Source organism: Equus asinus, chromosome 9, assembly GCF_041296235.1.
Source record: "Equus asinus isolate D_3611 breed Donkey chromosome 9, EquAss-T2T_v2, whole genome shotgun sequence".
Taxonomy (NCBI): domain Eukaryota; kingdom Metazoa; phylum Chordata; class Mammalia; order Perissodactyla; family Equidae; genus Equus; species Equus asinus.
In genome coordinates this window covers 6473375-6495460 of record NC_091798.1, presented here as the reverse complement: position 1 = coordinate 6495460, position 22086 = coordinate 6473375, and the positions used below count along the sequence as shown (strand labels likewise).

At 37.6% G+C, this 22086-nt stretch overlaps 1 protein-coding gene across 8 annotated transcripts; it reads right to left on the bottom strand.

Annotated features, from left to right (window-relative positions):
• Positions 1–1932: 1932 nt before the first annotated feature.
• Positions 1933–21833, bottom strand: CLK4 (CDC like kinase 4). 8 transcript variants are annotated; one of them, XM_070516957.1, is made up of 15 exons: positions 21188–21296; positions 18050–18210; positions 17161–17227; positions 14570–14628; positions 13201–13423; positions 12001–12091; positions 11535–11601; positions 8483–8599; positions 8226–8392; positions 7926–8020; positions 7538–7667; positions 5991–6073; positions 3312–3391; positions 2517–2607; positions 1933–2426 (listed from the first exon to the last, which is right to left on the bottom strand). In XM_070516957.1, the coding sequence occupies exons 4-15, from the start codon at positions 14620–14622 to the stop codon at positions 2286–2288; spliced, it is 1338 nt and encodes a 445-aa protein (XP_070373058.1). In that variant the 5' UTR covers positions 14623–14628; positions 17161–17227; positions 18050–18210; positions 21188–21296; the 3' UTR covers positions 1933–2285. The 8 variants fall into 8 exon arrangements, with proteins under 8 accessions (XP_070373058.1, XP_070373061.1, XP_014690352.1 ...); XM_070516960.1 differs by lacking the exon at positions 12001–12091 and having other exon boundaries at positions 21188–21328; XM_014834866.3 differs by lacking the exon at positions 14570–14628 and having other exon boundaries at positions 21188–21328.
• Between the last annotated feature and the right edge of the window lie 253 nt (positions 21834–22086).

The window sequence follows — 22086 nt, the reverse complement described above, 5'->3', positions numbered from 1 at the left end:
CATCCTACTCTGAAAAATTTGATGAATCCATGGATAAATGAGACTACCTTGAGAAAATATACAGTAGCAGAAAACACTGGAAATAACGTATTTAGCTGCACTTAAAAAAAAATGCCTCATAAAAATCAAGCTTGACTTCAATGAAATTCCTAGAAATAGTCAACTACGAGGCATCAAATTATTAAGAAAAATACCTAATTACAAATGATCCATATTTATGCACTGGCCATTCCAAACCTTTCCCCTGTTGGTGTTGAAACTCCCAGTGCTGTCAAGCAAAAACCTGGTGCTTTCAGAAAATGAGTTCATAGGTCCAAGGAAAAAGGCAGTTAAGAGTAGGAACCTGAGAACTCAAAGCAGGGGGAAGGTCCGCAGTAGACACGCACATAAGGATCCCAGAGGGACCAACCTCAACAGTCGTTCTGTTCTACCTAATTTATTGAAGTTTCACTTTAATTCCCAAAACTCCAGGAATTAGGACCAGGAATTAGCAAATACCCTTTGCATAGAAAGTAAATACTTTTTTTCTGAGGGGAAAAGGGGTCAGTGATCATTGACTTCTTAGTAAGAAAAGATGTGGATGTTTTTCTTTCCTCCTCTATCCGGAGATGAGCAGCTCTGCGGGACTGAGTTTCTGACGGGGAAGGTAAATGTTAACGTGGGAGCTTGAAGCACTTGTAGGGAAAGGACAAGAGGCTCAGGTAGTACAGCAGCACGGGGAGAATGGAAACGCAGGTGAGAGGAAAGGATGGCACACACCTGAACCTCTGTAACAACACTGCCAGGCTCAGGAAAAACCTTTTCCTTCCCTCATTAAAAAACCTTATCACATATAACATAGTTCAACAATTCTAAGGCACATTCACTCTACATGGACTGGATCAGAGGCCTAAGGATAATTTATGTCGTGATTCTATGGTAAAATTTATTTCAGCTTTCTTAAATTCCTAGTCAACTTTAGGAACACAGCCTTACTATATTGGCAAATGCTGCCTATGAATAATGCAGGGAACACAGCCTGGTTTCGTTATTCAAGAAAATTCCATGTATTTTATGTTTAAAATATACAGATAAAACTCAAATCTCTGTGTAAAGCACTTATGAAATAGGGATACTCTTAACAAAAAATAACCTATATCTGAATAATCAATTACGAATTCTACAACAAAAAATATTTCTACCAGGCAGACTGAACGCTATTTTTTTTTTTTAACTCAATTAAGTAACATTTACCATGTAGTTTTTTTAATGTGAAACCAGGTAACAGTAGGGAAAAATACCTACAAGTAAACAAAAAGTTAATCATGTTAACCAACCAATTAGAGTCTGGAAATTTCTGCAGAGGTTTCTTACCAAAGTGTTTTCCAATCTTATCATTCTTTTTCTCCAGTAAAGATTAACACAAATATAAACTGCTTAATAATAACCTTTTTCTCATAGGCTGAGGCTTAAGTATCTATTAACTCCATTTAATAAGGAAACAACTTCAAGACTCCTAAAGACTTGGCATTAAAAACTAAAACCTCAGTCATCAGAATTCCTATTTCTATGTCTGCGACACATTACACAGCCCCTGGGTAATAGAACAGGACTTTCCAAAATGACTTCCCAGTTAGACTTGAATCTTAAATAAAGCGTGTAGGTGTTTTTACCAAGCAATCTGTTACGATGGACAAACTGGATGGCTTTCCTTGAATGCTACTTATCACCAGTGACATCACCCAATGAGACAGAACACAACATGTACAATTTAAAGAAATTTCAACAGTAAACATTTCCTATGGGTTTTGGTTTCAAATCCCTGCCTACCTAGAGTTATTAATACTTATTAATAACTGTAAGAACTGTAATACTGTTCAACAATTAAGAAAAAACTTTTAAAGTTAAGAAAAGTTCTGAATTTGAGGTATAGAAAGAAATATTCATTAGAAATAGAGTAGTCAAGATTTCCTTTTACTCAAAAAATCACTTCAAAGAGTTGACCTCCATGTACAAAAGACAAGATCAATCACATTTATCACTGGACACAGGATATTCCAAAGGTCTTTAAAAATGATAATCTCAAAAAGGAAAATTAATTTTAACTTTTATATTTCATTCATTATCAAGACCATACTTGCTTAACAAGATAATTATGCTATTGATACAAAACATACAGTATTTACACTTAACTGTACAAAATAATTTAATGCTTACAAAAATATCAGAATGTTTACAGAGCTGACTGACACAGTCTTAAGTAATCTCTTCTAGAGAAGTATATAGTAAGACCACCGATTTCCATTTCATTTCTTTTTTAATAAGTCAAAGAAAGGATGCTGCAATGCTTCATCTAAGGTAATTCTTTTCACTGGATCATATTCTAACATTCTTCGAACCAGGTCAAACAGTTTCTCATGTTCTTCATCATGACAAAGCATAAATTCCTGGGGGGAAAAAAAAATGTTTTTGTTTAAGAAAGGCAATTTAAAAACAGCTGAAACATTTTTTTTAACCTTTAAGCTTTTTTCTTTTACCTTTAATGGTTTGCAGCGTCTCCTAACATATCTACCAGCAGAACTATGTTCATCCCAATCTAGCTGGTCATGATGAAAATACTTGCGTTTTCTACAGGAAAAAGAAGTCTGGATTAGTAAAAATAACAAAAGATTCACGTTTATCCTGCCCCCACTAGGACAGATGGAAGCATAGGCATCTTTATGTATACACATATATGCATGCACACTTTAAAAAATCTCAGCAACAGTTATACACTAGATACCTTATATAATATCTTCCTTAATCTTGCACCTGCTGAGGTTTTAGTATCCCACCTAAGTTGTTCCCAAATACCAAACATGGAACGGTGCCAGCTTCAAAAATAGAGGTTCCTGGATCCATTCCTGTGAATTCTGATTTCACCAGATCTGGAATGGAGCTGGAAATCTTTAAACAACTCCCTGGGTGACTTCTGAGGTGCAGGTATGTTTGGAAACCACTACAGTACCTTCTCCACAGACATATGGCTGGTTAACAACAATACAGATTGATACAACTCCAAAATCAAGCTCTTTTTACTACTCTATGTATTATTTTTATACCAACTTAGGAAAACATTTATGTGAAGGTTAACTTGAGTGTAAATACCATCACTTTTTTTCACTAGATCACAAGCTTAATAGTGCATTAGTTTTTTAAAAACTCGACATTATGAAAAAAATTCAAAACCCACAGTCAAGGAAACAAGTTAATAACCACAAAGTTGGGTTTTCTGTAGTTTGAATATAGGCAACTGCATGCACCCCACAAAGGGCTTTAATCTTAAAGCATACCTTGTTTTCTGAATCATGTGTGTTGGTATGGGTCCTAATATTCGTTCCATCATTGCCAGGTGCTCTTTACTGTCATGAGTCTAAAAAACAAGGAAAAAAGAGATTTAACACTTTCCATTTCCTTACATACACAATAAAGGAAAACACAACAATGTTGATATAGGACTAGATTAGACAGTTACACGATATATATTATACTCTACTTCAAAGAAGGAACAATACTGACTGAGTTGCATTATTTGGTGCAAATCCAATAAAATTAAAGTATTTCTGAAATGGATCAGTAAGGTTCTGTATAGCGAATGATGCATAATTTATTATAAAACTAAACTGTTTCCTTATTTATTTGTATTTCTTGCACTGCTTAACTGAGGAATGATTGGGGAAGATAACCAGAAAGACCATCTCCTCATTAATTAGTCACTTAACTAAAATTAACCTCCATTACCCAATGAATAGCACCATATGAACACTTACTAATCCTAGCCAATAAATATACAGTCCCAATAATTCTTGCCAGAATTTTGAGCTAGCTATGTGGGAATATGAGTTTCAAAGAGATTAAGACACTAGCTCAAGGTCATATGACTCATAAATGAGGAAGGCTGAGCTATCAAAACTCATATTATTCAACTATACAGTGATGGAGCTTTGGCTAACTTAGAAGAAAGAAACCTGTTACAGGTACCATTACAGCTAAATGGTATGTTCTTAGAGCAGAGGTCAGGAAATTGTTTCTGTGAAGGGCCAGATAGTAAATATTTTAGAGTTGGCTGGTCACAAATGGTCTCTGTCCCATATTCTTCATTTGTTAAAGCAGGCACCAGGCAGGATATAGTCTGCCAACCCTCGCTCTGGAGAGCAGAGGCTATATGTAATGCTTTTTTAAATCTGTCAACTACTGTGCCTAGCACATTGCTTTCAAAATGTTAACTCCTTAATTCATGACAGGAATAAATAATACTGGCACCACATTTTCAAAAAGGGGGGAATCCAAATATAAACCACATCTCAACCCAATGTTAATAATACACACTTCAGAAGTCTCTTAGTTGAAGAGTATTCTGGAGGGGGGATTCCAAATGTAAATCACATCTCAAACTACTGTTTTAATCTGCACTTCAGAAGTCCCTTAGTTGAAGAGTATTCTAGAGGCGGGAATCCAAATGTAAACCACATCTCAAACCAATGTTAATAATCTGCTCTTCACTTAAGAATTCAGAGTGATTTACAATCACAAAATCATCATGAAGAAAGCATGAACCCTGCTCGACTTTCTTGAACCTACAGCTTACTAGCACAAAACCAGACACTACCTCCTAGAACTGAGTGATAACCATGGTTCTAAATAACAAACTTGTCTATAGACTCAGAGTACTTTTAACAGGATCTCTACAAATTAGAAACAGACGTGCAGTGAGGTGCCCCCAAAGGAAAGAGCACAAACACTCTGCATCATGTGACTCTAAACTCATCAGAGCTTCCTCCCCACCCTCCACTGCCGTAACTTGGAATCAACCTCGAAGTATGAGTCAGGATCTCTGAAACTCCCCTGCACCACAGCCACAAAAGAGAACACCACAGCACCTTGATCACATCACAACCCTACTTCAAGTTCTTCAATGGCTGCATCACCTAAAGCTTTCAAGACTTTTAGCTTTCAGATGTAAGTAAAATTAGGAGGGAAAAAAGCAGAGACCTAAATAAGGTTTTCATAAAAGGGACACTTTAACACCAAAATAACAAGATGGATAATCTCTAAACAAAGGCCAGAACAGAAACCCTACACAACCATCTTCATTTTGGACCAACCTACACCTGGAAACCACTGACTTCTAAGATAAGATAAATACCTTTCTATGGTGAACAAGTCCATCATGAATCAGGCCTTGACTACAGTCATCATTTCTCCATTTTCTCTAGACCCTCCGACAGCACTATTTATTCTTCCCGGACTAGGGCATGTTCCTGTATGCCTCTATGAATTTACAGATCCTATTTCTTCTTCCTGACATGGCCATCATGCTCTCTAGTTTTCTGACAAATTCCTACTCTTCCTTCTAACAATGGCTTAAACTCCCTACCTCCTCAGTGATGCCTTCTCTAAGGAAATCTAACTGGTCATCCTTCTTGGGTTTCCACTACACTTTCTACATGGACCCATTATGGCAAATACCACATTACAGTATAACAGTTTTCCCATGCCTATCTTTTGCACAACTTCCTTGAAGAAAGAGATGCTGTCTTTTCATCTTTAAACACTTAGTGCCTAGAAATGTATCTAGGGTGTCACAGACACTTAATACTTAGAGTAGAATACAGGTTAATGTTCCTGAATTCTTCTATAAAAAGGAGTGACTTGTTACTTACTGATAGTCAACATAACCAGAACTGAACTAAAACTGGCCACAGTAACACTAAAGTAAATTTACGAACGAGCTCCGTAACAAAAAATGGGAACATGAGACAATATGAACCATGGGTTAAAAACTCCATTTACTAAGAGTAGTATTTCACTCAACTAGGGTTTGGAGAAGGATGATCATTTTGCATATGTAACTTTTAATCTTAAGGTCAATGACTCTATGGCAACTTTTCAAGCAGAAACCAAAACTTCAACATGCCTTTAACATTTAAAGTTCATTATGAATTATTAAATGATATTTACTAAACACATACCTGAAAGACTGTGAAGCCAAGGTAATATTCAATAAGAATGCAACCTATGCTCCAAACATCACAAGGCTGAGACCAACCTAAAGCTATTTAAAAATAAAAACAAACATTTCATTACGCAACAATTTTTAATTGCCAATATACTAAATCCTTCCCTATATGGGTGCTCTCTTTACATAGCCCATTGGGACAATACAACAGTAAACTCGAGGTTTACATTTTTATGATTTAAACATTTATATAACAGTGATGTAACGTTTCATATCAAATGTTACTCAGTATGCTCTCATAGTCCTCCATATCTTTACACCAAATTACAGTATTTTAACCTGGGAAAGGGGGTATTTTATGTAAAATAAAGAGGAACTAGCAAATATTTTCCAAGCATAACTACCAATTTGTGCAAATATTCCATAGTCTCTGAACTGCTTGTGCAATGGGAAGAACAAGCTCATGGCTGTTCCAGAAAATTTTATACATTATTAGTGCAAACAGAGGTCAACAATTATCCTCAGAATATAATTACTAACTCCATCAGCTTGATGCCTGAGTTTACTTCTTCCATTAAAAGAAATAATATAGTTTTACATAAATTATATAAGAACTATAATGGACATTAAACACAATTTCACCTATAAGCAGAATTACAGAGCCATTTAAAGTTCAGAGAGAGATCTATATATGTACTTTCAGGCTGTCTATACATGATCATATATATACTTTTTCCTTCAGAATTCTCAATGGCAATACTATTCAGGAAAGAATAAAACACCTAGCCTTCTTAAAAGCCTACATTTAATTGGAAAGGGAAGAAAAGAATAAACCATACAGACGTTTCAATTTTTAAAGATCAAATATTTAGTAAAACAAAAAGGTATACACAAAATCTACTTTAAAAGACACTTCGATTACTTTCAGTAACATCACTGAATTTAAAGATAAAGGAAGAAACAATATATCCAAGGGCCTTGACTATGATTGAGTCATTTTTGTTAACCCTCACAGTGCCTATCATTGGAAGAACAAATGGATAATGGAGTATGGTTTAAAACTTGCAAACGATAGAGCTTGGATCTAAGATCCAAGTTCTCTTCTGCAGCCACTCCCATCTCCCAGTCCAGCTTTTCCCCAAGTGACTGTAACCTTCTACAGCACACAATTCTAAATCACCCTATTCTCTCACAAGTCACTCGCATTAGCATTTTTACCAGCACCATACTTTTCTGGTAACACGAAAATAGATACTCACATCACTTCAAAATAACATGGCGTACTTAGCCAACAGAGCTTGTTCTCTTATGATCTCCTAAGATTAACTTGTTCAAAAATAACCACCACCTGGAATATCTTTAGATGGTATCACATTTTTCCCACTCAGGAAAAATATTTATAGCAATGTCCAGACAGTTTTTATGAAAACAGAAAACATTTTCTGTACATTGCTAAAAAAAAAAATCACTTATCCCCCCCCCACCCAACCACTCATAAAAGCTGTAGAGAACAAAACTCTTCCTTCAAGTACAATTATCAGAAGTCTGGTGTCTACTGACCTAAAATGACCTCTGGAGCTCTGTAATGCCGTGTAGATACCAAAGTACTATGATGTTCATCATCGTAGGTTGCACTTCCAAAGTCAACAACTTTGATATCTGTGTTTTTCAGCGTACGTTCATCACGTTTCTAGAGCGATACAGGAGTACATGTGAAGATCAATAAAGACATGAAATATTTTACAGCACTACCCAAAAGGCTTATGTATACATTATCTTTTTGATTTTCAATATAACCCTATGAGAAAGGCAAAGGATGATTCTTTTAAGGTTAAACAATAAGATACACAGTAATGAGCCTCAGAAGTGAAATTCCTCATCCAAGGATCACCAAAGCTAAATTAATTTTAAAGACAATGGCCAAAATTAAAACAAGTTTTTAACTTACCATTTTAGAATTATATTTGACTACATAGTCAGACTTCACAAATAAAATATTTTCAGGCTTCAGATCTGTATGGGTTAATTTATTATGATGCAAAACTACAAGAGAACAAAAAGATACTATTAGTTTCACTTACAAATTTAATCCGTACTGGGGGAAGGGAGAATTCGTAGTGGATATAGAGGTTAAGAGGGGTTTCATCTTTACCTGTAACGTGTATTTTTAGTGACAATGTTTTGACACATTACGAGTATAAGAAAACTTTAATTTTCTGCTGTTTAAAGATTTATCAAGTATACTTACAATTTATTGACTGGCAGATCTGATATGCCATCTGCCTGATGTGATCAATTTGAAATGGCAGAAAACTATTTTCTTTAATGAAATCATAGGTACTAAGTCCCAGCAATTCAAACACAATACAAACATGACCATGATGATCAAACCATTCTAGCATCTGGACACATCGGCTAAAAGAGATCCAAATAAAAACAATTCAGTTCACAGAATTCTGATTATCTCATGTAACATGACAGATCATAATTCAAGTTTATACTCACAAGACACTATTGGGATCAGTACTATTTAAATGTTCCAATACTTGGATTTCTGAACGAGCTGCTTCTCGATATCGACCTACATTTTTTACGATTTTTACTGCTACATGTATGCCATCCCTTAAAAACAAAATAAGATGAAAATGGTAAATGTACAGGAAAGGTTTGAAGACATGTATCCTCTAAAGCATAAACTTATTATCAATTACTCTATGATATTTTTCTAAAATAATCTTTCAGGGCATACCATACCAGATTCCATACAACATCTTTTCAAAATATTTTGGCAAAATATACTTTATATAAAGCTATGATTCCCTTAAACTTATGAATTTGAATGTTTCCAGAATTTTACATTTACCTAAATTTTATACAATAGTTAAAAAAAGATAAAAATATAAAGCTCAAATAGAACATACATATACTACAGCTGAAAGCATTCACTCATTCACCAGACTAGACTCACTCTGCCCTAGATAGTGCATAGGTGTTAATCATGAAAAGACACGGCTTATCCCTATGTACCTTAGAGTCTAAAGAGGAAGGCAGACACGTGAACAACTTATCCTAAGAAGCACTTGCTATGAGGTACCAGGGAGTGAGAGCACACCTAACCACAGATGGTTAGGGGAGCTCAGACTTCTTCAGAGAAGAGGTGACATACAACTGAGCCCTGAAAGACAACTATCAGTTTGTCAGATTTGGGAGAAAAAACGAACATTCAGGCAAAGCAGATATCATCAATAAGTCATGAAGCCAAGAAAAGGCTTAGTACATTCACTGATGCATATAGGGAGAAACAGCTACGATATAGAGCAGTGAGCGTCAAACTGGAGCATCTGTAATACTTCCTAAGTAGTATAGAGCCATGAATGATTTTGAGGAGATGGATTCCCAAATCTTCAACCTCCTTTTGTCTTCTTTTCTAAATCTGATCTTTCTGAAGATGAGCCAGCATTCAAGCCTCTTTTTTCACTATGGCACTTCTACTTTACAAAATAAAAGAAAATCTCATGCACCCCTAATTAGTATATTAAGATACGTGCCCAAGGGTGTAAAAAAATCTCTAAGGCACACAAATTTTTCTAGTGGCTGCAGAGCAAACCTTTTCCCAAGTCTGGTCGTTTCCAACTCACTGCTTTCAATGAGGCCCGAATGAAGTTGTGGGTTGATAAATTATTAAAAAATTATTTTGATGATATTCTGCCTATGATATTTGGCATACAGCTCAAGACTTAAAAGAAGTGCTATAAAACTGCTGTGACAAAATTCCTTCTAGTGTCATCTATTTAATCATACGACCAAGTTTCCTCAGTGCTTACAGCTATAAAAATGAAAAATGGATAAAGGTGTTAGCTAACACTACTGTAGTAATCACACTGCAATATACGAATTTATTAAACCAAAACGCTGTACACCTTAAACTTACACATTATATGTCAATTATGTCTCAGTTAAAAAAAAAAAGGAAGAGATATTTAATGCTAAAACACTAAAATATACTTATTTATGGATACATGGACTCATTTTTTAAAAGCCGCAACCATCCCCAAAAAGATACATTTCTGACTAAATTTTATGTTTCAGATCTAACAAGTATCAAAATTTATAACAGATTTATACTCCATCAATCAAATACTCATTGGAACATCTCAATTAAATACTCGGAGTCTTGAAATCTCAACAAATTTTAAAAGGATATTAACGGGACATCTGTTGAAATCTGAGTAAGGTCTACAGATTAGGTGACAAAATTTGAAAAGAGTCATGCCCCACATAATGACATTTTGGTCAACGGTGAATCGAATATATGATGGTGGTCCCATAATATTAGTACCATAGAGCCTAGGTATGTGGTAGGCTAGATCATCTAGGTTTGTGTAAGTACACTCCATGATGTTCGCACAATGATGAAGTGACCTAACGGCGTTTCTCAGAATGTATCCCATGCATAGGAATGCATCCCATGATGCATGACTGTGTTGTCATCTGTGTATAAATAATAATAAAGCAAATATCATAAAATGGTAACGTGAGGAACCTGGGTGAAGGATATATGAGAATTCTTTGAATCATTTTAGCAACTTTTAAGTCTGAAAATATTTTAGAATTTCACTTAATGTTCACATTTTTGTTACAGAGAAGGAAAGAGTGATGATAAAAGATATTTAGGATACTGTTCTTTATGGAAAGTGGAATGAAAATAAGTTCAAGGATAAAAGATTTGTAAGAATTCAAGAAGAGCTGTTCATGAATGATGGTAGGTATCAAGCTGCTAGAGCACTTATAGATTCCCTCAAACATATTTAAAGAGAGGTTTTTTTGTAAAAAAAATTTTTACAAGAAGCTAGAAATTACATTCTTCCTATTTTATGATGAAAAATTTTAGATGTCAATTTAGAAATTCGCAGTTTCACTAAATTGTTTTAAGAGATTCATTTACAAAAAATGAATTTACATTTTTACATTACATACAAGAAAATTCATTTACCAAAAAAAAAAACAGAAAAGAGGTCCTGGAGGAAAATTTAAAATGAGGTATACAGATAAAGTCACAAAGGGTTTAGTGTAACTCAGTAAAGAATCTGGACTTCAGTCTGCAGGGTTTTTTGTCCCCATCCCCCCACCCCTGGAAGGTTTTAAGTAATGTAATTTCTTTGTAGTTTAACAAGCTAACTCCAACATGCAAATATTATCCTTTGGGAATGCAGGTTTTTGAACTAAGATTAGACAGGCTTTACTGTCTCCGCGATTCAAAAGTAAAGCAAAGCACTCTGAATCTCTTGTAGAGGGTGAGGGCCTAAGTTCTGGGAAATTCCTTCACCTGAATGCTTACTTTAATTTCAATGAACTCCATCTGATGGAATTTGCCAGCATTCTTGACCCAAATCTACACTAATGGTAAATAAATCATACACAATTCAAGAAATTTTGAATATTTATACCGCCCAGGAAAATACGGCTACCATTTAAAACACCATTTCATGTAAATTATGGATCCTTTGCCACCAAAAATCTAAGAATGTTCCAAAAAGAAAAAACACAACAAACTTACATGCCATGATCAATGCACTCTACAACTTTGCCAAAGGCCCCTTCACCCAAAGTGTCCACGATTTCATCTAAAGTGAGGGGGGAGAAAGAGGTGTAAGTATCTGAGCACAAATTATCTAGTTATTCAAACAATGATTGCTTAAGTGTGGAATATTTCAAATGATCTCTATCAAAGCATAACTAAGGTTTCAGCACTCAAATTATTTTATTTTCAGCTGCTACAAAAACAATTAGATAGAGCTATCTTTCTTGCTCTAAACTCAAATTTCATTGATTATTTTTGGAACTTTAGAGTAGAAATATTTAAATTCTACAGAAAAGAAGAAATACAAAAGAACAACAAACAAACCCACAAAAAACAAAACAAAAAAAGCAATGAAGAGTTCTTTAGCCCCCCGCTGACAAACTATTCTTAAAAAGATTATTCTGTCTGCAAAGTTTAAAAAGTGTTGAAAAATATTCTATACATCTTGCTCTTAGAACGTCTCCACTTTGACAGATCAGGTGACCCTCCTCATCATCCTCTATACTCCTGGATCTTTTCCTTCGGTGGCTCTTCTGGAACGGCAAGTGGGCAGCACCAAGATCGTCCAGCCAATCAATATATCAGAGTGAATTCAGGGCAGAATACGCAATTCATTCAGCGGGGAGATATTCAGGCATTCAGATAAGCACCAGGCCACGAACAGTTGGCAGGAGCAATTTCAAATTCAGTCCCCAGAAATTCACAGGGCACAGTTTATGTTACAGAAGAAAAACATGGCAAGGAACAGATTTTCAGATAAGATACTTCAAGTGGCAATAGAAAAAAACAACACAATTGTCTCTTTAAAATACTGATTTAATTGAAGTCTGAAATTTAAAGAATGCAATGTCATGATCTATCAATCTCTTGCTATAAAATAGCATATGCTGTGAGTTGAGATGTCTAGTTTGTCAGAAAAATGTTTTAAAATGTCAAGATTAGTTGAAATTGTTTATTTAGCAATATTTTAAAACATACATGATTAAAATAAAAGGGGAAAATAAAAGCTACTTAATTTTAACATTCAATCTAATCAAAGCTAGTTCTACTAAGAAAACTTGGGGAGAAAAATAATAATTCAAAGTTTACTCATCAAACAGGTAAAGATGTCTGAGTGTAAAAAAAGGTCAAGCTTTTCGGGTAATACATTTCTCAATCAGCACCCATTTTCACAACTTCAATGTAACTAGTTGCAGACAGTGATGCACTGTGCTATACGGGACTACACTATATACAGGGTTACAACACTTAAGTATCCACCAGCGCAACTTACATATTTGTTTCCAAGTATCAGGAAAAGGTTTCTTTTAAAGTAAAAGAATGTTTAAGATGAAATAAAAGATGGGTGCTTCATCTTTTCATAATATTAAAAAACATAAAAATAAAATATTTCTATTATTAAAATCAAGAAACTCATGATTTGGTCTGCAGAAAATAAGTAAATGTGGGCAAACAAGGGCTAGCTAATAAATACAGATTAGCTATGAGAATTTGGAAGCTTCCTTTTAGGATTCAAGTAATACAAACAATTATAATATAGCCAAATAGTATTATATATAAATTTTTCCAAAATTATCAGCTCATTAAGAGCATTTACACACAAATAAGTAATCACCCAAAATAAAACCAAAATCAATCATACCGAATGTGACTGATGACTTGAACAGTGTCTATTACGCTTCCTTTTAGGACTGCTTCTCCTGCTTCGGACTGAGGATTTACTGCAGTGGATTCGGTAACTGCTTTCCACGTCTCTGTGATAATGTCTAGGAATATATCCTTCACAGTAGTCATTTCTGTATTCATCAACATATCTCCGGTCCCGATAATCTCTCTCATTCAAGGACCTGGCTTCTAAATAATGACTGGAAACACATTAAAGGATTTCAAATTATTCTCTCCATTCTAGAATAATGTGGTTCACACAAAACATTCTCTCAAGAATTCCTGGTTTAAAACAGCTAATTCAATAAAAGAAAAAAAGTCAAATTATTGAATAACAATTTATACTTATCTCACAAAACTTAAGAAATAATTTTACTTTAACCAGTAAGAGAATGGGTCCATATTTCTCCATTATATAGACTGCTATCAAACACCTCACATCAAGGACCAAAACTTGAGCCAAATCACTCAATTATGTTCAGTGTTTACTTGGTTAAGTGTCCCTGTACCCTCTGGAGAAAGTTAAAACCAAAAATCCACAAAACTGCTCTTCCGAAATTCATCAGTCTTATAATACATGCATCTGTAATTAAGCTTGCTTTCTTTTCTCAGAGCCACAGACAATCAGAGGCAGGCAAAACAGGATTCCTTTCTCTTTTAACTAAGTGAATTTTAGATGTCCCTGGAACATAGAGAATTCTGTCATGATAGGTGATATATTAGACCTAGAAGGAGTCTTAAATGTACTCCAGCCCTTTCATTTTACAGACGACTAAATTAAGGTCTCTAGAAGGAAAATGATTTGCCATGGTTGTAGAGCACATTCTAACCCCTCTTAAATGGGCCAATTTTATTACACATATCACTTATCCCATCTCATCTCCTCTTTGTATTTCTAGCTTCCTGTTATTCCTTTGAGAAATATCAAGACAACATAGCTTTTGAAGGTTGCCCCACGTGCCAAAGACATCTAAAATATACTCCCCTCAAATGAGAAAGGGATCTTGTAATTGCTTGCCTAGAATTACAACAGACCCACCACACTATTTCCCTGTGCATCTTTAATTTCCTCTTATTCCTCCTTAGGAAATACACAAGAATTCTACATAGAAAATAGCAACATCTCATGCCACAGTGCTTCTGAATCTACAAATCCCTTTGAAAATCTGATGAAAGATATGGACCCTCTTCCCCAAGAAATGCACAAACACATAAACATAACTTGGCAAGGAATTTCAGAGGTCATAGACCTCAGGAAGTCAATGGATCCCAGTTAAGCAGCCTTGATCTGATGGAAAGAAAAGGACATGGATTCAATTGGCCCAATTTCCCATCCCCCTCTCTACCTGGGATGAGTGTCCTCTTCAACAGAGTGCGAAGCTTCAAGAGGGACGCACATGGAGCACTGAGGGAGAGAGGGGACACCTGCCCAGTCAGACAAATCAGCTACAATAATCCTGACAAGCAATGGAGTGACAGATGTTGACTAGATTGCCCTCACCAACCCCTTTTTTTCCCCAGAATATGCTGTCATTCTTTTTCCCAGTGGGCTGGTTTAGGCAGAAATAAAGGAGAAGCATCTCTAAAAGTGCTACTCAACAGAGCTGGTATCAAATCCAGGCTAGGGAGATACAGGAAGCCCCTCTTCCCTTTCCCCAGTGTCATTCTTAAGTTCTATCCATTGGAGAAACAACTCAGAATATTAGGGTAAGACTGTGGATCTAGGTCAGGGATCTGATCAGTTGGCTTAGATCTACAGGGAGAGATGTACAATACATAAAGCTAGAAATTACCATACTCTCAAGGGCACCCTGCTTAATTCTATAAGGCATCCTTCCTATAAAAGCCCAAAATCTTTCAGAAAAAACTAACGCTAATAAACTTCAGCTGTAATAGTGCATGAAATTAGAGCTGCTGATAATCCATAAACAATCTATAGAATGACAAACATGGGGTGAAGTACTATCATGAGGATAAACTAAAAAGATGAGGACCTCTTCAATATACAATGACCAAAGCTTAGAAATTATATAAATGAGTCTAGAGAATTATAAAAGCTATGGACAGAGTGGACAGGATGAACAGATTGACTTAATTTCTGAAAATATTCACTCAATGTCCAGTGAATATTTCACTGTAGTCTTTCAAAATAGCCAAGACTAATGAGGCCATGGGCATTCATTTTTAACTCCACACAGGTCCTGTGGAAGATTAAAAGATATATAAGACAAAATCTCTGTCAACAAATAACAGACAGTTTGAGATTACTCACATAAAAGTAAAAAACTCAACAGTGCAGGAAATGCTGAAAGGTTGCATATGACTGCTTAGGGTCATAGAAAGGAAAAAGCTCACACTGCTTAAAATGGTCAGGGAAGCCTTCATGAAAGAGAAGGAAAGAACTGCATCTTACAGGGGAGTCAGCATTTGGACAAAGTGGCAAGTAGAAGAAATGCCAGGGGAAAAGAATGGCCTATTACTATCTTACACTTATAGACTGCTTTCAGCCACAATGGCTTAGATGGGTTTGTCCACGTGTTACCCAGGAAACAGTAAGACAATTCCAGCAAGAGCAATGCTCACACGGGGGAACATGGGCAAATAACCAACCTGGGAACAGACCAACCAAAATCTGTGTGCCAGGCTAAGGAGTTTAAAACAGTGTTTCTCAAAGGGTGGTCTCTTTATCAACATCATCAAAATACGGAATTATTAAAAATAAAGATTCCTGGGCCCCAGATCAAATTCAATCTAAATCTGGTAATACGCATTTTAAACATACCTCTGAGGTGACTCTATTCACACTAAAGTTTGAGAATCTCTGGTTTAAGACTCGACACCCTATGTTATAGGAAGACATTTAAAAATTTTTACCACAATATATCAAGGTGGTTTTATAGCACACCAGTCTTGCCAATATACTGTGCAGAACTAGTTAAGCTTGTAGGAAGGGAAACCAATTCACAGGCTATTGCCAAAAGTCAAATCAGAAAGAAAAGACCCTTTGCAATATACATGAAAAAAGGTAAAATAATTGACATACGATAAAAGCTCTTATAAATCAGTAAGAAAAATACACCTTGACAGAAAAAACAGGCTAAGAATACAAAAATAATGTTCAAGTGGTCAATAAATATATGGCAATGGAAAAATTCACTAGAAATTTAAAAATTCAAATTAAAACAAAACACTGGTCTTGGCATTTCAAAACAGCCAAGACTGGTGAGAACACGTAGGAGTATAACTTGGTACAAACTTTCTAGAAAAAGACAGTAATATGCAGCAAGAGCCTTCCAAGAGTTTATACCCTTTAACTTGAAAATGTCCCTTCTTAGAATCTATTTTCAGGAAATAATCAGAGGTAAAGATTTGTATACAAAGATTTTTAAGCATACATAATTAGAAATAATTTTACATCCAAATAATGGGGGACTAGCATCTTACCAAAGTTACCTTCTTTATACTTTTCTGTGTTTTTCAACAATTTCATAGAAAATACCTGTATAAAGTTTTTAATCTTTAAAATGACTATCAGAATATTCCAGATTATAGAGAGCAATTACCACCAGACATCTCTAGTGTCAATGTCAAAGAAGCTACTGCCTGGTGGTTGACCGGACTGACTCAGTAGCATGTTTACGTAGTTATGAACACGATGAACTGTTCATGAATCAAATCACTTCCTTTCTACATATACAATGTATAATAAACCCACGAGTGATTAGTACTATGATGTTAAGCCTTACAAAGCATTTTGTATTTATTAATAATAGGATACACATGTTTTTCTATAGTACATTAATTAGCTCAGATAATTGAAATCCTGGCATACACCTTCCCTCTTCCTCCCATGTAACTGTGTGATGAAGAATGACTAATCTGCATTGACTACCAACAAGCTCACTGTTTTGCATGGAGAAGGAAAAAAATTACATACTGTTTTTTAAAGTAACCCCAGCTGGCTAATTTAGAAAGCAATCTGGTAAACAGTCCCAATGGAACATCTGCACAAAACAAGGAGAAAACAGAACCAACAAAACAAATGAGAAAGGGAAATTAACGGAAGGCAGAGTGAAAGAAACTCTACTCACCTAGCTTTCCTTTAATCATTTAGGAACTTTAAAATTTCCTTTAATTCTATATAAATGTATTCCCCTCCAAATGTTACACTGGTAAGAATGCAAAAAAACAGGACACATGCTATTGGAAATTTTTATTGAGGCCCTTTCCTAAATTATCGGCTAGTGCCTGTGCAAAGGAATGGTTTCTCACAATAACCAATCTTCCAAAACCCCAAACATATCCTTTGGCCTTATCTACAAAAATAACCAGTAGAACATAGTATAAGTGACTAATCCCCAACACACTTTAACGTTCCCAAACAGCACATGCTGTTTTTCTCATCTGGAGTAACTCTCCCCGCCCCCTGTTATCTCTCACTTGTAGAACACTAAATGAGCACCCCAACATACATATCTCCCTCCTACATACAAGTTAAAGGCACTGACTGGGCATCCCTATCATCACTATTACTTAACCTTTATATTGATGGCAGCTGGTACTCAATCAACTGTCTCTCATCATTCCTAGAGACAAAGATATATGAGGGTAGAAACTGTCTTATTCATAGCTGTAGCTTCACCACCTATATGGTGTCTAGCCTATATGAGTATATAAGTGTATAAGAGGCACTCAATAAACAATTCCTGAATGAGTATTTGTTGGCTGAATTATAAAAACAATTTGACAGATGAAAGCTATATAAGCTAACGACAAATCATCGAAACTATCAGTGTTAAAATGCTACTAATTCAAGAGTAATTTACCAATCAGAGTCTTTAAACTGGTGATGTGGTTTACAATGTCGGTTCTCCTGCGTACTACTATGGGACCTCCTCTTCCGTTTGTGACTTCCACCGTAGCTTTCATGTCCCCAGCTTTCTCTACTATCCCAATCAGGGCAGTGAGTTCTTTTGGAATGCCGCATCTGTTAATGGAAATGAAAAATGAGTTGTGGAGGTTACAGATGGTAATATTTAGTGAACAACATATCATACATTAATGCTATTTAAATATAAATACCCAGCACATAAGGTCATACAGGTTCTAAAATCTCTGTAGGTAACAATTCCCAAGGCATGGGGCCCTGTTCCACTGGTACGTCAGATGACTCTAAGTGGCATACAGATCTAGCACTAAATGATGGATAACACTATGAGACTTTATTACAGTTTCTTCCAACTCTTCTGGAAAAATTCTCAGCTTGGTGCTTGTTTTCAACTAACATTTGCTAACTGCCATTTTAAAAATAAAAAAAGAGACAGGGTTCAGGGTTAGAGCCTTCAACAAACAACACTATCTGGCTAGAAATTAGTAACTCTTAAAATTTTATTTGATCATTACCTTCTTTTTATGGTAAATTATTACTGATCTCCTAATTAAGTTATTGATACAATTTCTTTTTTAAAATGTTAACTTTAAAATGTAAGCTAATTTAAGGAGAATATCACAAGCGTCATGCAGCTTTGGCAAAATACTGTAATACAAATAAGTGAGACAAACACTTGGGGATACTAAACATAGGAAGCGACTTTGTTTTAAAAGTAAAGAACCATTAATAAAGCTTTTTTTCAAATACTGGAGAATTCCTTTCTCTAAAGGTCAAAATAATTCCAAGCTTTGAAAAAAAAAGATTTAAAAAAATAGCACAGTATTCAACAGAGAAACAAAGTCAATAAAAAGACTATTTTATGAACTCATTTTCTCTACCCTACAATTATTCTTAAAATTAAAACATATTTGTTGTAGATCTAGGGTGACTCTGGAGAAGAATTCAACCTACGAGGATGCATCTGGTCACAGTGAAATCAGATGATAATGGTGACAATTCCCGGATTCTGTCTACAACCTCTAACACAGTTTCCTTCCAGGCTCAGTATCTGTGTTCCAACAATGTAATTCCTGCCTCTCCCCATGTTAATTCTTTCCAAAGCACTTAAGTTTTTAACAGTGACATCCAAACTCTGCTAAAACAGAGTGGGTTTCACAACTCAGCAAAGAGCTGACGAAGGGTAAAACGGAGCAAAACCAACTTAGTTAACCTCCTTCAGCTTGCCCAAATGACTTACTAAGAAATAAATTCAAGCAAATATTTAAATGATTTCAAAGGGATTAAAAAAAGACTTTGAAATGAGGCAGCTTCAATTCTCCTGGGAAGTATTTCCTAAGAAAAAGTATGTATTCCCTAAGAAAATGTATGTATGTATGTCTATCAGAGCCTGATGACACCAAATATTCAGATCTTTGTGACTCACTTCTCTTGCTGATTCTAATTCTACGCCCATCAAGCACCCTTCTGGTAATGTAGCTCCTCTTTTAGCTTGCTTAAAAAAAGGAAGAGAAGGTATTGGTCAAGTCAAACAAAAATCCTAAAACTCTTGTTAGAGTTTTCACTGGAAATTAACTGAGAATTTTGGTTTGATACAGAGTCACTTCAACATAGGAAACTGAAATGAATGACACTACAAATCAACTTGACGCAAAAGGCCATCAGAAAAGCCACCAAAAAAAATTTATATTTCTAGTAGCATTCTTCTGACCCTTCCTTCAATTACCAATACTGTCCCAAAAAACCACATTAGGAACTCTTTAAAATAGCTTGGTTAAGCATCTGCAAGCAAAATTACAACATCTGATGACTGAGAGCTATGATGACGACCATCCGTTATTACGCAGTTCTTGCAAAACAAGTGTGTTTTAGTTTTTTTCCTCCTTCTGTCAGTGCCACAACCAGCTCACCTCTAACAAGGCAAAACTCTCAAATAACCAGTTATCAATATGCAAACAGTAAAATAAGATTAAGCATCCTGAGAGAGCCAAAGATTTTTATTCCTCTAGTCAAATTTTTTACTACGTTGAATTTAATTCAGCTGTTGGGAACCCCTGTCCCCCATTTCAGAAATATTTTCTCAGGAGGTAAAGAGAATCCTCGACCCATGGTCTACGGGTTAAGTTTCCTTCACATGCGCTACCTCTAATTAATAAAGAAAAACTACCTAAAATTATTACCTTACCTCGAGCTAATAAAGAATCCTACGTGCTAGAATTTCCCGATAATCTTTCAAGAAAAACATCAGATGCAATAGATCCGAAGGTATACATATCCGTATCAGTAATCGGATTCTCTCCTGCCCTTTAATACCTGACACTTTTGGCCTAAAAATACCGAAATAGCTTAAAGTTACGATGAGCCGGCTCCAGGAGGAGCGCACTTTCTGGGAGCAGGGAGCCTGCGGGGTGCGCGGAGCACAGCCACGCAAGGACAATTCTAAGACCAGGGGCCCGGCGCGGTCAGTGCGGAGGGCCGTTTCCTAAGGATCGAACCAGCGCATCACGGCCACCTAAAGAATCAAGGACATCGCGACGCTCCAGTGCCAGGAACGCAGACCCGCGGCAACCACGGTACGCCCCGACTTGGGAAAGCGGCGTCGCGGCCAGGACGCATCTCTCCGCGTCCCCCTCCTCAGCGCGGGCTGAAATGCCCCCGGACTCGCAGTTCCGCGGACGCTCGGGGCCTCCGGCGCGCGCAGACAGGGGACCTGCCCGACTCGGAGACGCCGGACGCTGCACACGGCGCGGACCAGGCCGCCAGGGGGGCCCGACCCTAACAGGCGCGGGGCGGCCCCGGGGGCTTCCCGACAGGCCCGCTCTCGCCGGTGAACAAGCCCGCCCCGCGGAGCGCGAGCGCGCGGCCGGGCGCTCAGGGAAGGGCTCTCGGGTCGGCCCCGGACTCTAAGTCTGCCACGGCGCCCGGGCAGCTTGGGCGTGGAAGGCCACCGGCAGAGCTGCGCCCCGAAGGAAGCCCAGCTGCCGCGACCCGGTGCCCGGTCGTTTCTCCGACTCCTGGCTTCGAGACAAGAGACTGGGAAGCCGCCCGGCCCAACGCCCCCGATCCGAAACCTTACCTCCGCAAAGGCAAAAGGCCTTTTGGCCGAGAAACGTCGCCAGACCGCCGTCTTCTCTCTCCAGCCGCTGCGACAAACACCCCACAAAATGGCGGCAGCGCAGTCTCCCTTCAACCCCCCAGACGGCCTCCAGCGTCACCTACGCCGCGCGAACGCGCCTGCGTAACAGAGCCTCGCGCGCTCCCGCCGCTCCCAGTGAGGGGCGGGGCTCCGTGTGACGTCAGGAGCGGGCCCGCCCTCCACACTGCGGCTGCGCGGTCCGGGTCGTCCCCGCTTTAGGCCTGGCGGGGTCCAGGCGCCTCGTAGGTGGGTTTTGTCCCCATGGGAAAAAAGCCTGTGCCCTGCCCTAAGCCTGTGGCGCGTGTCTGCCCCTTCAGGTGGAGTTATCTCGGCAGACCCTGCGGTGGCCCCGTTTCCTGCTCTCCGGCTCGAGCGGGTCGCACCAGCGCGCTCTGACTCCGCCCCTGTCGGACTGAGGCGCAGACAGAGCGGGCGCGCGGGAGCTGAGCCCGCGGCCGTGAACCGGGGCGCCAGTCCAGCCGCGTGGAGCTCCCAGTGGACGAGGGAGTGGGATAAATAAAAGAGATGTCTCAGCAGCCGAGCTCAGGCGTGCTTATCTTTCAAGGCCTGTGCTCCTTATCGGAAGGACGCAACAAAAAGGAGGACGTTTCAGCGGCCACTGTTTACAAGGTTCTTCCTGTTATGGTCCCTGCCTCCTGGGCGGATAGGGTAGCTGGAGGTTTCCTTAACGAAGTTCTCCGCGTTATTTGTCCCTGTGGGTTGATTTTGTTTAACCAAGACTAATATCCTGAGAGCTGGTGAGCATCCATTAAGGGGCTTACTTACCTCAAACAAAGTGTTTTGCAGTTCTAAGTCTCGCCACACAGTTCCCCATTGTG

Coding starts and splice junctions, on each gene's coding strand:
- CLK4 (XM_014834866.3), bottom strand. CDS start 18,152: ATGAAAGCTACGGTGGAAGTCACAAACGGAAGAGGAGGTCCCATAGTA. Junction 11,602..12,000: donor AGACGTTCTAAGAGCAAGAT/GTATAGAATATT, acceptor CCCTCACTTTAG/ATGAAATCGTGGACACTTTG. Junction 8,600..11,534: donor GAGTGCATTGATCATGGCAT/GTAAGTTTGTTG, acceptor TTTGTTTTTAAG/GGATGGCATACATGTAGCAG.